Below are 16,398 nucleotides of genomic sequence, written 5' to 3' on the forward strand. Positions count from 1 at the left end.
GCAGAGGGAGATTTTTCACTGTTGTCCCCTCTCTATATCGATGGCGTTCATCTTAACTCTAAGGTGAATAGTTTTATCTTGTGACCTCAAATTGGGTTCACAAAATAATGGAAGATTTTTTTTTTTTTTTTAAGAGTTTCAGGTCAGGAATTGTCCACTTTTTTTTTTTTTTTTTTTTGACTATTTGGATACATTTCTAAAAGTGCACAAGATAAACTATTCACTAGTTAAGAAATGATTGTGGGGGGGGGGGGGGGGGGATATAGCTTTTTTTGTCCTTTGGTTTCTTGTTCCTTTTTTAAAGAATGTTTGGTGAACTAGCTAACATTCGTCTGGCTTTTAGTATTGTCAGTACTTTCACTACATCTGAAGTTAATCAGAATGATGTATGCCTGTTCTATTTTGGATGTCCGGCGGCGTCAGATATGCACACAGACATTGTACATTTTTAAAATATTTTTTAAAATCTATATTTCTTTGTGTCCTAATCAAATGGCTTTACTTGTGCTTTGAGCTCTTTTGGGTAGAAGGGGACTGTAAATATCAAGAGTCAAATACAAAGAGGATCGGGCTCTTTTGGGTAGAAGGGGACTGTAAATATCAAGAGTCAAATACAAAGAGATAGGATAGGATTGGACCCAAAACCTAACTTAAGATCAGAACGCTTAAACCTTTTCTCTTTTTTTTTGCGCAAGATGTGTAGTTGTTGACGTCAAATGGGAGCTGTGCATGATGTCAAGTTAGGTTTCAGGTCTGTGTGAGATACAGTCAGTCACTGTATTTATTTACCCATAGTTCCACAGGCTTCAGACCAGCCCTTTCAGTCAGAGACCCAGATAAGACAGAGGCGGCGTTTCAAATAGCACCCCTGTTCCCTAGACGGTACACTAGTTTTGACCCCTATGTGTCGCTCGTCTCAACAAAAAAAAGGTTTAAAAAAAAAAGTAGTTGACTAAATAAGGAATAAGGTTCCATTTGGGGTGCAGACGGGACAGAGGTGTGTTCATGTTTTTAAGGAGTGTCCCAGACTAGACAGCCCAGACTATCATGCACCTCCGTGGGATTAAACTCCAGACGTTTCGCATGGCGTCACAGACCACTGCTAAATCAAAGTTAAACCTTTCTCCAAACCAACCCTAAAACCTGGAGAGAAAGATATAATGGCTTATTGTCCTGTTGTTCTGTCTGGGCGTTGGGGATGCTAAATTAACTCCTAATTAGCCCGCGGGGCTAGCTAGAACAGAGCGAGGCACGTTGGCTCCCGTCTCCAGTGGTGTCAGGCTCAGATCAGCGGCTATCAGAATGTACAGAAAGAATCTTTCCATCAGAATGTACAGAAAGAATCTTTCTATCAGAATGTTTAGAAAGAATCTTTCCATCAAGAATGTTTAGAAAGGAATCTTTCCGATACGAATGTTTGAAAACGAATCTTTCCATCAGAATGTTTAGAAAGAATCTTTCCATCAGAATGTTTAGAAAGAATCTTTCCATCAGAATGTGCAAGAAAGAATCTTTCCGTCAGAATGTTTGAGAAGAATCTTTCCATCAGAATGTTTAGAAAGAAATCTTTCCATCAGAATGTTTTAGAAAGATCTTTTCCATCAGAATGTTTAGAAAGATGCTTTCCATCAGATGTTTAGAAAGAATCTTTCCATCAGAATGTTTAGAAAGAATCTTTCCGTCAGAATGTATTAGAAAGATCTTTCCGTCAGAATGTTTTAGAAAAGAATCTTTCCGTCAGAATGTTTAGAAAGAATCTTTCCTCAGAATGTTTAGAAAGAATCTTTCCGTAGATGTACAGAAAGAAAAGGCAAGACACTTATTTTTGTGTTTGTTTTTTTGTTGTCAGAACTTGAGTAAATTATCTAGCTTCGGGGGGAATTGTCCTTACCATAGGATTGTCTTCCCTGAAATAAGGCATAATTCTTGATGGTTGATGATGATGATGATTGTTATTTTGGCCAGAGGAGTCAACGTTGATTGTCTGTGTTTTATAGGGTGTGCGTCCCCAATGGCAAATGTTGCCACAATGTTACCCTATATAAGTGCATGACTACTTTGTTTTTGAGTCGGCGCTATGGTCAACAGGCTAGTGCACTATATATACATTAGGGTGCCTTTTGGAGCCCTGTGTAGACTGCTGTAAGTCCCATAGGCCTTATTACGATTTGCATCATTTATTAGCGCTTGTAGCTTGGCTAGGTAGTATTACACCAAACAGGGGCCTTTTGTTCTTTGCTCTTCAACAGAACCTCTGAAGCGTCTTTTAAATTGTTTTTTTTTTGTTGTTTGTTTCTCTCGTTTTTCTACAACTGGATTTTTAAAAAGCAGCATGACGGAAGTGGTTTGCATGGGGGGGGGGGGCTGGGGGGCGGACAATTGTTCAATATGTAAATTTGTTTGCACTACAAAAAAAGAGAAAACATAGCAGAAACCGTTCTCTTCAACATGTTGTGCAGTTGTTGCTGTGTTGTTGGACAGAAGAGATCACACGAAATTGAAAATAATGTCTGAATTTAAGATAGAAAAATATTTTGTAAAACAAAAAATGTGACAAATTTGATGAAAATATTTCCGTGAATATTTGTGTTGGTTTGAATGTTGCTGGGCAGCATTTTCTCTCTTAGCTAGACTTGCTCTTTTTATTAAGATTATATTGGGGTAACGTGCATTGTAAATTAAAAATTGAGTACAAACTTTCCAACCAAGCATTTTGTTTTTGTTGTGTGTGTGTAATGTTTTATGGGAATTGTAAACACATACGCTAGGCTGCATCTCAATTGAATTTAGCATTTTATATATAAATATATATTTTTTTTTTTTAATTCAAGAAAGATGATTAGGAATCATCCACTAAAAATCAGCCAATTCTTTCTGGAGCGGATGGTCAGTGCTAGAAGTAATTACTAATCATTTGTGAACTTTTTCAGTTTTTCATTTTCACTTCAGCAATTTGGACTAAGTTCTGTATGTCCATTACATGAAATTCCCCCCCAAAATCTATTTACATTACAGGTTGCATATGCAACCAAATAGGAAAAACACCAAGAGGGATGAATACTTTTGCAAGGCGCTATATGATCACATATCTCTATTATACGTGGGAACAGATTTACAACATTTAAATCACTTGGAGCTGATTGGCTGGTGTTTTTAGTCTTTTATGTCCAACAACAACAAAAAAATCCCTTCTTTTTTTTTGCTCAGAGAACTTGTGGGGGAGGGGGGAAATTAAACCCCCCTTGGTACCAACCAGGTTGAATTCAGTGTGGTCAGTCTGAGTGATATGGATGGTCCTTCTACAGATCTAGATATAAAGGATTTAACTACGTGTCCCTTCACATTAGAACTGCTGGTTCAGTGGCTCAGCTTCTAGACTATCTATGATCCATTTAATGGACTGTCTGATTCCAAACTATTACAAAGCAGGAAATGGATGAGAAATGACGGATAAACCTGGTTACCAATATGACCAATACAGAACAAGGTGTTCAACTGGACTCATCACACACTCAAATGACACCCTATTCCCTCTGTGGTGCACTACTTTAGACCAGAGCCCTATGGCACCGTATTCCCTATGTAGTGCACTACTTTAGACCAGAGCCCTATGGCACCCTATTCCCTATGTAGTGTACTACTTTTGACCAGAACCTTATGGGTCCCCCTATGTGCTTTGGTCTAAAGTAGTGCACTATATAGGGAATAGGGTGCCATAGGGCTCTGGTCAAAAGTAGTGCACTATATAGGGAATAGGGTTCCATTTGGTACTTATCCAGGGGGACTTGGTTATCTAACTCACACTCCCGACTCACTGTTCCAACCAGAGCTCAGTAAACAGCTCTGTACGGAGAAGGGGAGCAAGCCAGCTTTGTTCAGTGAGGCCTTTGATTAGCTAGCTCGTCATTCTGTCACTAGGTGAGCACAGAGCCAAGTTCTATTTCTGTTYGGCTCTGAACGCTGAGTCAATGAACACAGCTTATTTAAGACCTGTGCAAACACCCAGGCAGAGAACAGGGTGGAGCCACCACTCGGGGGCATGGGGAGGGACAATAGTACACCATCTACCTTATTAAACAGCCTTCGACACAAAGCAAACATTTCATCGCAGCGGTTCACCTCTCAGTCCTCTCTACCTCACTCTGTATCTCTTCATGGTGAGCCCTGTCAAGATTCTACCTGCCAATAATCACCCTTCACCCCTTCCCTCTCGGTGCCCCCACCCGCCCCTCTCCCTAACCTCCCTAAACTTATAAATCATGTTTAAGGATTGGAGGATAAATCTTTAGCTCTCAGTCAAGATAACGTATTGAATCATTGACAGTGTTATTCAGACCAACCCTAAATAGACCTGAGATATGGTTCAATGGAGTCTATTCGACAGCGGTGTTAGAGAGAACCTGCCTGCAGGGGTCTTCCCTCCATGTTCCTGTCAGAGAGATGACGTGTCTCTTTCCATGTGGAGTCTGTAGATTGAGACGTGATAACATTACATAGATCTGATAATGAGGTCAGTGCGCTGTGATCAGCGTGTTAACATCGGGACCTGCTCTGCCTGGCCTTCAATCAGTCTTTATTGGTCTAATTAAGTTTTTCACTAGTACTAAGTGTGGTTATTTTGAAAAACGTTTTAATGTGTAGAAGGTATAGAATACTAAGCTAAGACGTTCCAGTGGTAGACGTATTGAATAGGCCGTGCCTTTTGATTCGGTTAGTTGCGACTGCGAGAAATACATAGCTCTGGTCAGGGTTCTGTTTGTGCCTGGGTGCTGTGACGGTTATTGGATGGAGGAGTTGTGTCTGTGGTGGTATACGTGCGCTGCTGTCGCCGCGAGCGAGCTGCTCGTAACGCCCCTGGACCAGAGCTAAGAAATAACTCTCTCCATTTGTGCTCGGTTGGAAGGGGTTTCCCTTGCTGCAACAACAGAGGGAGCTCCCTGCCCGTTGACATGAGTCTGGCTGGTGCCTGGTTTCTCTGTGCCTTGGTTACGCTCACACAACCCATGTCACGTTATTACACGGGTCTCTCGCTAGAGTAGCCTACTTCATTCCTCATTAACTTTACATTGCAAGAACAAGTTTATGATGAAAAATGAAAGTATGCACATAAACCATTTTTAATCGAAAATAATAAAATAACGTGATTAAACACCAAAGTATTGTATGCTCCTATATGTCGTGTAGCCTTACTAATAAACGAATGCGGCTTTCTTTATTGTTAACGTTTTTGACGAGTTTCAGATCTGACTCCAATCACACGGGGGGCTGCTACACCTTAATTGGAGGAACGTGCTCGTGGTACGGCTGGAGCAGAATTTGGTGTAATGGTATCAAACATGCCATTTTCATTATTCCGTTCCAGCCATTATTATGAGCCGTCCTCCCCTCACCAGCCTCCGCTGGACTCGAGCCGTTAGCGTCTCTTTACTTTTGAAATGTTACGATCTGAAGTAAAGAGAGTCGTGCGTCAGTTAAACCAGGGCGATCTATCTGTCTCTCACATTTTGATCAGTATTTATCCGTTACGGAGCGAGGAAAGCCCCCCCAGATAGTTAAACTCACGACGCTGGGTGACGAGCGCCCCCCCCCCCCCCCCCCCCCCGATCCGGTGTGTTGGCTAATCCCCTAGTCTATCGAAAGCGCGCAACAGGTAGCCGAGCCTGCTCTTCGCAGAGGAAGCAGCCAGTCGCAAACTGCGTGCGGTGGCTGCGGACACTACCTGATGTCTCAGGTATCTAGTCAGTTACAACTGAGAGAGAGATTACTGCTCCGTGTGTTAGAGAGATTACTGCTCCGTGTATTAGTGAGAGATTCTGCCGTGTGTTAGAGAGATTCCTGCTCCGTGTATTATTCATACATGATTCTCATCGGTGCACTTTTTGTTGTGCACACTAGAATCAAATTTAAGTATTGATTTAAATGTTGTGAATTGATAAATGTGTGGCACTGTGCACATGTATTTGCATATTGTCCTATTTAGTTTGACTATTAGGCCAACCTCATTATTTGACCAATATTTATTGTGTTTCAACCAAATCTGTTGTGAAAACTGGCGTTAGTCCTCCACCTCCATCGTATTGATACATATGAAAGAGAAAAGAGAATATGTAGATAAAAGAAAATAAAACGTATTTTTTTATGAATACATTATGAAATAGCTTATGTTTAAATAGTAGATATATTATACACGTCACTTATATCTGCTTTGCCGTTTTAGTAGAAACGTCGATGGAACAGCAGTTCGATAACCAAATAATATGTCRTGTGAAATATGTCAAATATTTGGGACTTAATTATTAAAATAACTTGTTTTATATTGAAATGATGCTGTTGCCATGGCTCTGCTGGGGACGTKTGGTGTTCAAACGCAACGGTGAAACTGTTCGGATGAGATTATATATTAGAAAATAAATCAMATTTGTTATACAAGTTAAAAAAAATATTTAAATAATGTCAAATCAAATGTGTTTGYAATTATATAGTATTAATATTTCAAAAGCATTTTTTTAAGTGATCCCATTTATTAAATTCAATACATATTCTCCAGGTCTAAAGTGATTTGAGCCTTGGATCTCCAGTCTAGCGTACTATAACCCTACTGCTGCGTAAAGGCGCGCAATAGGACCCTGCATATCGCGCGTCCCGCCCCCTTCACTCGGTATATATAGGAGAGAGGAGAGTCGTTTGACAGTTGTGAGGTTCAGCAGCGTGGAGTAGTTCAACCTGCAGCTCAAACAGTGTACTTTTGAACTATAGTCTCGAGAAACCACTCGTACCAGGGAAAGTCAACAGGCTTTATTCAAGACTTTTAGTTTATAGCTTCTCGTGGCGAGTTAGAGATTTTACTTCCTACCTGTGAAGGAGCTGTCCTTTTTTATTCGTCTAGCCAGTGCGGCTTCCTCCGGTACTGTGAGCAAGCTGGATTCCCGCAGCTCCTCACCATGTCTGGCGGGTTATAGATATTCCATGGAGCAACCAAACCTCTATGAGGTCGCCCCACGATCCATAATGACCAGCCAAGTCCAGAGTCAGAGTCAGCAAAGCGCCTACTGCTACAAAGAGCCCTCCGCTGCTGGACCCGTCGCCGGAGCAGGAGGAGACCTCGGCGAGATGTGTGAGAACGAGAACTCCATTGACATCAGCGCCTACATTGACCCCGCAGCGTTCAACGACGAGTTCCTGGCTGATCTATTCCACAACAGCTCGAAGCAAGAGAAACTCAAGCTGGCGAACAGTGAGTACGAATCCTACCCCCACGGGGTGAGCTCTGGCCCGGGGCCGCACCACCAACAGCACCAGCAGCAGCAGCACCAGCAGCAGCAGCAGGGCTATGGTTGTATGCCCGGGTATATGGACACATCTAAACTTGAACCCATTTACGACACCCAGTCGACGAGAATCAGACCTGTGGCGATAAAGCAAGAGCCCAGAGAAGAAGACGAAATGAGCCATTCTCTGCCCCCCACCTACCACCATTCCCACCAGCATCTCCCACAGCACCTATCCCATCTCCAGTACCAGATTGCGCACTGCGCTCAGACAACCATGCATCTCCAACCGGGACAYCCGACGCCTCCACCGACTCCCGTTCCGAGCCCACACCACAGGGATGGCAGCATGTCCTCCGTTGGATCCATGAAGATGATGGGACGCGACGAACGAGACCGGGACCGAGACCGGGGTAAATCCAAAAAGCGTGTCGACAAGGCCAGCACGGAGTACCGGTTGAGGCGTGAGAGGAACAACGTCGCGGTGAGGAAGAGTAGAGACAAGGCGAAAATGCGCAATGTAGAGACGCAGCATAAAGTGGTAGAGCTGGCGTCGGACAACGAAAGACTACGGAAGAGAGTGGAACATCTTACCCGCGAACTGGACACATTAAGGGGCATCTTCAGACAACTTCCCGATGGATCTTTCAAACCCATGGCCAACTGCCAGTGATCACGGACTATAGTGTTTTTTTTACATTATGACTTTTAAACACGTACTTGTACACGTCTCCCGGGTATAGCCTACCGCGCTATAGATTCATCTGACAGATTGTGACTGCAACAGTTTGTTTCTTTAAGGAGAGACAGGGCAGCTGAGGTATTCATGCCTACTGTACTTAAACATTAAGGAGAGACAGGGCAGCTGAGGTACACATGCCTTCTGTACTTAAACATTAAGGAGAGACAGGGCAGCTGAGGTACACATGCCTTCTGTACTTAAACATTAAGCTCATTTCTCCACGTTTGAACAGTGGACCTGTGTTTTTGTGTGTGTGTGTGTGTGTGTGCCTTTTATTATATAACATTGTGTGTTTAGCCACGCAACAACCACATATCAGTGCAGCTGAAGGCGCAAAGGCACAATCATCACGAGCCTGCTCGATGTTCATGTTTTAACGTTAACATCTCAATACCGTGTTCTTGTCTTACTAAACTAAAACATTTGTGCATTTGACTTATAGAGCTTACAGTATATTATTAAACTGTAAAGTGCACACAGCTTTCCAAATAAGTKAAWTTTTTTTTGCAWAGCAAAATAAAATCTGAGCGGTGATCAGAATGTTTCCCATTTATTGGTGTTCAGACAGGAAGCCCATATAAGGTACAGAGATAGCATATATATATCCTGCTGCTGTCTGCTGTGTTCAGCATTCACACATCGGGGAGATCTATGGACTGAATTAAATGCCACAGCAAACGACTGCAAATGTGTTCTACTGTGGCACCCGCTTCTTCACGAGCCGTTTTGTTGTGCGCGCTATAAATGTCTTCAAAATACAACCGAATGAGGCACATTGTATTTCTTCCATACGTTTGGGTACTAATCTGAACACGCCTCTCAGTGTAAATAAAACTCTTTATAAACTCAAAGTATAGCTTTGTATTTATGTATTATTGATTAAAAAAAATAAAATGTGAAAAGGGTTCTTCTTCACTCTTAGATAAAAGGGTCCCAAAAGGGTTCTTTCGGCCGTCTCCATAGGAGAACCCTTTTTGGTTCTAGGTAGAACCCTTTTGTGTTCCATGTACTGTAGAACCCTCTGTGGAAAGAGTTCTACATGGAACCCAAAACGGTTCTACTTGGAACCAAAAGGGTTCTACCTGGAATCAACAAGGGTTCTTCAAAAAGGGTTCTAGATTGCACCTTTTTTTTTCTTTCAAAGAAAGTATAACTATGCAATGTTTGTTGCCCTCGTCTTCTGTCTGATGGTTTCACGCGAAGAAGATCAACCCTTTGACCTGTTTTCTCACTGGTTGAGCTGTGAAATACTGTTTGAAGCTTGCTTCTCCACAGTGTCAACTCGCCTGTCACTGTTCTTTCCCCCGAGCAGCCTTCCTACAAGCCTGATGTCATCCTTCAGTGCCTTTTGACCTCTCTCTCTCTGTGAAGTAAGACTTTGGACTTTTACCACTGGCTGAGACTTCTTGGATTCTATACATGTTCTAGAATGTTCTAGACTCTTATTGGATTCTATACATGTTCTAGACTCTTATTGGATTATATACATGTTCTAGAATGTCTCTTTTTGGATTCTATACATGTTCTAGAATGTTCTAGACTCTTATTGGATTCATATACATGTTCTAGACTCTTATTGGATTAATATACATGTTTCTAGAATGTTCTAGACTCTTTTGGATTCTATACATGTTCTTCTAGAATGTTCTTAGACTCTTATTGGATTTCTATTCATCAAATGCACGAATATAGAGACTTTACATTAAAGGAAAAGGAAGCACTTTGTTGTAGTTTATTTTTTACAAACTGCTATTGCCAATGTTATAGAAAAATGTTTAAATTGTAAAATGAACCATATGATAAATGCCAAAAAAAAAGTATGAATTTTAATAAAAGAGCATCGTCTCATATGAACATTTCGTCTTGGTTTGATGTGTTTTAACACAAAGGGGTTTACATTTTCCACAATTTTCTTGAATCTGCATTTAGGATAAGGCTGTTTAGGTTCGTTGGATACCAGTCTACATTCCACAGACCACAAGCATTCCGTACAGGATTCATCCAGGACACTCGTTGGACCTTGGACCCTGGAGTTAATGATTGAATGTAGGTTATTATCAAGTTAGGGTAAAACGATTGGATACGATAAGAAGCTAGAATACCACTTTTGACTACAGATCTCACTGTCTCACTTAACCTCTCAGCACGTCATTTAGCTCAATGAAAGATTACACTCATCGGTAGATTTCCGTCTGTAGATGGCGTTAATCAAGCACGACGGTAGTCCTTATTAAATCGTTAAACTTTATAATTTTCACATTCCCTTTTTGAATGGCAAAAATAACCCTCTAAACAAACCAAATCAAATCACGCAGCAAACATTTGAAGAGACAAATAATAACACGACATATAATAACAAATATAACTATTAAATTGGGCCTATCTAGAGTATACATTTATAATGTGTTAGATTAGGCATTAAGACACACACAGGAAGAAATATAGATGTCTGTTTTTTAATCCCAGTGAAAGTACCTGTCACGTTCCTGACCTTATTTCCTTGTTTTGTATTATTTAGTATGGTCAGGGCGTGAGTTGGGGTGGGTTGTCTATGTGTGTTTTTCTATGCTGGGGTTTTGTGTGGTTCGGCCTGGTATGATTCTCAATCAGAGGCAGCTGTCAATCGTTGTCCCTGATTGAGAATCATACTTAGGCAGCCGGGGTTTCACGTTTGGTTTGTGGGTGTTTGTTTCCTGTGTCAGTATTTGTGCCACACGGGACTGTTACGGTTAGTTCATTTTGTATTGTGTCTTGTTTTCGTGAATATTAAAATCATGGAAACTTACCACTCTGCACATTGGTCTCCGATCTTCTCCGCCTCTCCTCGTCCGAGGAGGAGGAAGAAATAGACTGCCGTTACAGTACCAGTTAGTGAAACCATCTTGTCCATTAATGGAGATACTCACTTTATAAACACTGGCCAACATATCTTTATAAACAGTCCTTTCAGTTCACGCCTCCATCGGTGCAATTAATCAGTGTACAACCACATCAATCACCCCTAATCAATCAGTCAGGTCATCAGTTCGATCTGAATACAACACTCATTAAGAGGATTGGAGAGATACAGTCCATCCTTATCAATCAGTCACTCATTGAGAATAACACCGGTATTCATGCTTGATGTAAATTACAATACAATGTCATGTATCTGTGTGAAGGGCCTTTTGTATTGGCCCGTTAGTACAGCTCATCATACTGATAACATTGGCCTGTTTAGTCCGTACTGATAACTATTGGCCTGCATTTGGCCTGCTAGTCCAGCTCACATATTGATAACCGTGCTTCTACACCTGCATTGCTTGCTGTTTGGGGTTTTAGGCTGGGTTTTCTGTACAGACCTTTCGAGATATTAGCTGATGTACGAAGGGCTTTTTTTATAAAATAAACTTGATTTGATTTGATAACCGATCCCTCATGTCTCTTCTACCTGGTAATCAAATCGTTAATGATTTAACTCAGCTCCTCCCTCACTTATCAAAGTCTCAGTGAGGCATCATCTCTCTGTTTATGTTAATAAAGGATGTTCACATGCTAAGAACCTCCGTCCAGGTTCTGGATGTTAATAAAGTTCACATGCTAAGAAACCCTCCGTTCCAGGTTCTGGATGTTAATAAAGTTCACATGCTAAGAACCCTCCCGTCCCAGGTTCTGGATGTTAATAAAGTTCACAGTGCTAAGAACCCTCCGTCCAGGTTCTGGATGTTAATAAAGTTTCACATGCTAAGAACCTCCGTCCCCAGGTTTCGGATGTTAATAAAGTTCACCATGCTAAGAACCCTCCGTCCAGGTTCTGGATGTTAATCAACGTTCAACTGCTTAAGAACCCTCCGTCCCAGGTTCTGGATGTTATAAAGTTCACGTGCTAAGAACCCTCCGTCCCAGTTCTGGATGTTAATAAAGTTCACATGCTAGAACTCCCCGTCTAGGTTCTGGAGTTAATAAAGTTCACATGCGTAAGAACCTCCGTCCCAGGTTCTGGATGTTAATAAAGTTCACATGGCTAAGAACCCTCCGTCCCAGGTTCTGGATTTAATAAGTTCACATGCTAAGAACCCTCCGTCCCAGGTTCTTGGTGTTAATAAAGTTCCACTGCAAAGAAACCCCGTCCCAGGTTCTGGATGTTAATAAAGTTCACACAAAGAACACTCCGTTCCCAGGTTCTGGATGTTAATAAAGTTCACATGCAAAGAACCCTCCGTCCCAGGTTCTGGATGTTAATAAAGTTCACTGCTAAGAACCCTCCGTCCCAAGGTTCTGGATGTAATAAAGTTCACATGCTAAGAACCCTCCGTCCCAGGTTCTGGATGTTAATAAAGTTCACATGCAAAGAAACCTCCGTCCAGGTTCTGGATGTTAATAAAGTTCAATGCTAAGAACCCTCCGTCCGGTTCTGGATGTTAATAAAGTTCACAATGCTAAGAACCCTCCGTCCAGGTTCTGGATATCTTTATTGTTGTTATTTTAATTGTTCCTTTTTTTAAAGCAGGCAAGTCCATTAAAACAAATTCGTTATTTACATTGACTGCTACCCCGGCCAGCGCTGGGCCCATTGTTGCGCCACCCTCATAGGACTCCCAATCACCATGGCGGATGTGATACAGACCTGGAATTTCGAACCAGGGACTACGGAGAGCTCTTGTGCCACCGAGATGGTTTAATAGATGCTGCGCCACCGGGGGATTTAGATTCAACAACACTAAGAAACACCATGGAAACACGTCGCTTTGTTTACTTTTAAATACTTTTATTCTCCCAGAGTTGTTTCTTCTTTTCAGGACCTTGTGGTAAAAGACATGCGTATAAGATACCGTGGCCTTTGTCGCTCACAAAATCACTGGACCAATAAAGTCCAGAAGAAGTGGCCGTGTATTGTAAAACTAGTGTCTGGAGATGTGAAGTCCACCTAGTTAGATCAGTGTTGTCTTTCTTACTCTGTGACTGTTTTTCACATAACAGTTGCTCTTGTGATTCACTCTATAAATCATTCTGTTTTCCAAACTGCTGTCAACCAAGGGAGGGCCTAGTATGAAGTGTGTTTGGTGGTGTGTGTGTGTGTGTGTGTGTGTGCTGTGTGTGTGGTGTGTGTGTGGTGTGTGTGTGTGTGTGTGTGTGTGTGTGTGTGTGTGTGTGTCTGTGTGTATGTGTATGTGTGTGTGTGGTGTGTGTGTGTGTGTGTGTGTTGTGTGTGTGTGTGGTGTGTGGTGTGGTGTTGTGTATGTGTGTTGGTGTGTGTGTTGTCGAGTTGTGTCTGTGTGTCTGGTGTGTGTGTGTGTGTGTTGTGTGTGTGGTGTGTGTGTGTGTGTTGGTGTGTGTAATCTGTGTGTTGTGTGTGTGTGTGTGTGTGTGTGTGTGTGTGTGGTGTGTGTGGTGTGTGTGTGTGTGTGTGTGGTGTGTGTGATGTGATCGTGCCCTGACCTGGGCCCATAAACATCTGGAGATAGAATCCACAGTCAGGCCAACAGTATGTGCCACGCCAGTATTCTCGCCATTCAGTGTGCCAGCCAGTATTCTTCCCCATTCAGTTCTCGCTGTGATTCATGTGAAGAGCTCTCTAGTACGACGGCTCCCTAAAAAAAATGTGTAGAACTGAGTTTGAATAATTGCAAACTGTGATCTCTGAATATATGGGTGGTAAACTGACACATTTTGAGCCAAAAATGTCAGCCGTCTGTGCGGTATCCATTCACGTCACCACAGTAGATTATTAAATCAAATACAAGTTTTATTTTCATAATGCTTCAATGAGCAACAGATGTACACTACGGTGGAAATGCTTATTTTACAGGCCGTTCCCAACAATGCAGAGAGAAAGAAAACAGAAAAATACATGAAAAGTAATACACACTTTAATAATAAGTCATAATAAGTACACAATGAGTAACAATAACAAGGCTTTATACAGGAGTACCAGGTAATAAAGGCTATATACAGGAAGTACCAGGTAATAACATGGCTATATACAGAAGTACAGGTTAATAACATGGCTATATACAGGAAGTACCGGGTAATTAACATGGCTATAATACAGGAAGTAACCAGGTATAATGGCTTATCAGGGAGTACCAGGTAATAACATGCTATATACGGAAGTACCAGGTATAGACATGGCTATGATAAGCAAGGAAGTACCAGGCAAATACATGGCTATATACAGGGAGTACAGGTAATAACATGGGCTATATACAGGAAGTACCAAGTACTAAGTGAATGTGCAGGGGTCGAGGTTAATACTTGGGCTATATACAGGAAGTACCTAGTACTTGAGTCGATGTGCATGGGTACAAATGTAAATTCAGGTAGATATGTACATATATACCTAAAAAATAAAGTGACTAAGCACAGGATAGAAAATCAGCAGTAGCATCAGCCGTATGTGATCGAGTCATAATTGAAAAACCAAATAGCTTACCAGACTAACTATTGATCAGTCCTGACGGCTTGGAGGTAGAAGCTGTTCCATGGTTCCTGTTGGTTTCCAGATCTGGCAACATCCGGTATTGCTTGACCGTGTCGGTAGCAGAGAAAAAAAGTCTATAACTTGGAAGACCAATTTTTAGGGACTTCTTTCGACACCCCTGCTATAGAGGTCCTGGATGGCCAGGGAGCTCCGGCCCCAGTGATGTACTGGCGTAGCACTACCTTTTTGTTGGCCTGTGTGGTCAGATGCCAAGCAATTGCCATACCAGGTGTGATGCAGCCAGTCTGGATGCTCTCGATGCCAAACCAGGAAGTGACGCAGCAGTCAGGATGCTCTCGATGCCAACCAGAAGTGGACGCAGCAGTCTGTGCTCTCAATAGTGCAGCTGTAGAACATTTTGAGGATCTGAGGAACCAAATCATTTCAGCTCCTGAGGGGTCATAGGTCGTTCCCTCTTCTCAGACAGTTGTTAATGTGTTTGGACGCATGAACTAGATCCTAAGTGACACTGAGAGAACTTGAAGCTCAATGACCCGTTCACTACAGCCTCGTCGAATGTCAATCGACCTCCATTTCCTGTAGTCCACGATCAACCTTTGTCCTCGCCGACGTTGAAGGACCAGGTTGTTGTCCTGGCAGTAAACTCACCGTCCCCGTCGTGACCACGCGTCATATCGTCAGTAATACGTTGACGATTGGCGTTGGAAGTCTTGCACAGCCACGCAGTTCGAGGTGAACAGGGAGTACAGGAGGGGACTAAGCACGCCAACCCTGAGGGGCCCTGTGTTGAGAGATCAGCGTGGCGGATGTGTGTTGCTACCCTCATACACCTGAGAGCGGCCCGTTCAGGAATCCAGGATTCCCCTCAGAGGAAGTGTTTAGTCCAGCATCCTTAGCTCCTTATGGCTTAGTGATGAGCTTTGAAGGGCAACTATGTGTTGACGGCATGCTGTATCTGAACAGCTTCTCCACATAGGTATCCTCTTGTCCAGGTGGGAAGGGCAGTGTGGAGTGCAATAGAGATTGCGTCATTCTGTGGGATCTGTTGGGTGGTATGCAAATGGGTGGGTCTAGAGGTTTGCTGGGGTAATAGTGTTGATCGCGATTCATGGCTACAGAGGTTACCTTGGGCGTTCTTGGGCCCAGGGACTACGGGGTCTGCTTTGAAACATGTAGGTATAGAGGACTGGGTCAGGGAGAGGTTGAAAATGTCAAGTGACAGAAACTTGCCAGTTGGTCAGCTCATGCCCTGATTAGGTCCTGGTAATCCGTCTGGCCTGTTTTAATCTTACTAATCGGCTACAGAAGTGCGAGATCACACGTGTCGTCCGGAACATCTGGTTTGCTCCATTCATGTGTCAGTATTGCTTGACTCGAAGCGAGCGCATAAGGCATTTAAAGTCGTCGTTGTTGGTTTGCACAGCCACATCCGACTAAGTGTCAGATCAGATGACCAGTTTTCCTGTTTGCTATATGTCCTTGTACGCCTGTTGATGAGGTCTTAGTGCCAAGCATTGGTTTTTTGGTGGTAAATTGAACAGCTATGAAAAATATAAATTTAAAATCTCTTGGTAACAATAGTTTCTGTCTACAGCTTATCATGAGGTATTTTAACCAACACCAGCTCTCAGTCTCACTCACAATTAGACGTTTACCCCCATGTTTCTCGTACTGTAAATTTTTTTAGGTTGTTCCAAACGTTGAATTTGTGTGTTTAAGGTTAAGTTTAGGCATTAACTCTGAATTCTTTAAGGTTAGCCCATTAATTCCCGAATGATTAAGTTAAGGTTAGGCTTAAAACTAAAAAACTAAAAAAACTAAAAAAACAACTTTATAAACGCTGGATTTCACAATTTGGATGCTTACGTCTCCTCTGGCCATCCGTCCACCGGCAAACCCAAACCTACATCAGGGTAACAATCGCTCACGTTGCCCCTAGTGGTCGGTTTCCGTGCCGTACCGACGTC

General features: G+C 42.4%; 1 protein-coding gene and 1 long non-coding RNA gene across 2 annotated transcripts; one reads left to right on the forward strand and one right to left on the reverse strand.

The window, feature by feature from the left end:
• The first annotated feature begins 6,682 nt into the window (after positions 1 to 6,682).
• On the forward strand, positions 6,683 to 8,550 carry cebpa (CCAAT enhancer binding protein alpha). Its single transcript, XM_070442067.1, has 2 exons — positions 6,683 to 8,088; positions 8,189 to 8,550. Exon 1 carries the CDS (start codon positions 6,967 to 6,969, stop codon positions 7,939 to 7,941), a length of 975 nt encoding a protein of 324 aa, XP_070298168.1. The 5' UTR covers positions 6,683 to 6,966; the 3' UTR covers positions 7,942 to 8,088; positions 8,189 to 8,550.
• A 534-nt stretch (positions 8,551 to 9,084) lies between these two features.
• On the reverse strand, positions 9,085 to 9,734 carry LOC139026768 (uncharacterized). Its single transcript, XR_011478707.1, has 2 exons — positions 9,665 to 9,734; positions 9,085 to 9,478 (listed from the first exon to the last, which is right to left on the reverse strand). It is a non-coding gene; the product is annotated as an uncharacterized lncRNA (long non-coding RNA).
• Between the last annotated feature and the right edge of the window lie 6,664 nt (positions 9,735 to 16,398).

Source organism: Salvelinus sp. IW2-2015, unplaced genomic scaffold (assembly GCF_002910315.2).
Source record: "Salvelinus sp. IW2-2015 unplaced genomic scaffold, ASM291031v2 Un_scaffold5759, whole genome shotgun sequence".
In the NCBI taxonomy this organism is placed as follows: domain Eukaryota; kingdom Metazoa; phylum Chordata; class Actinopteri; order Salmoniformes; family Salmonidae; genus Salvelinus; species Salvelinus sp. IW2-2015.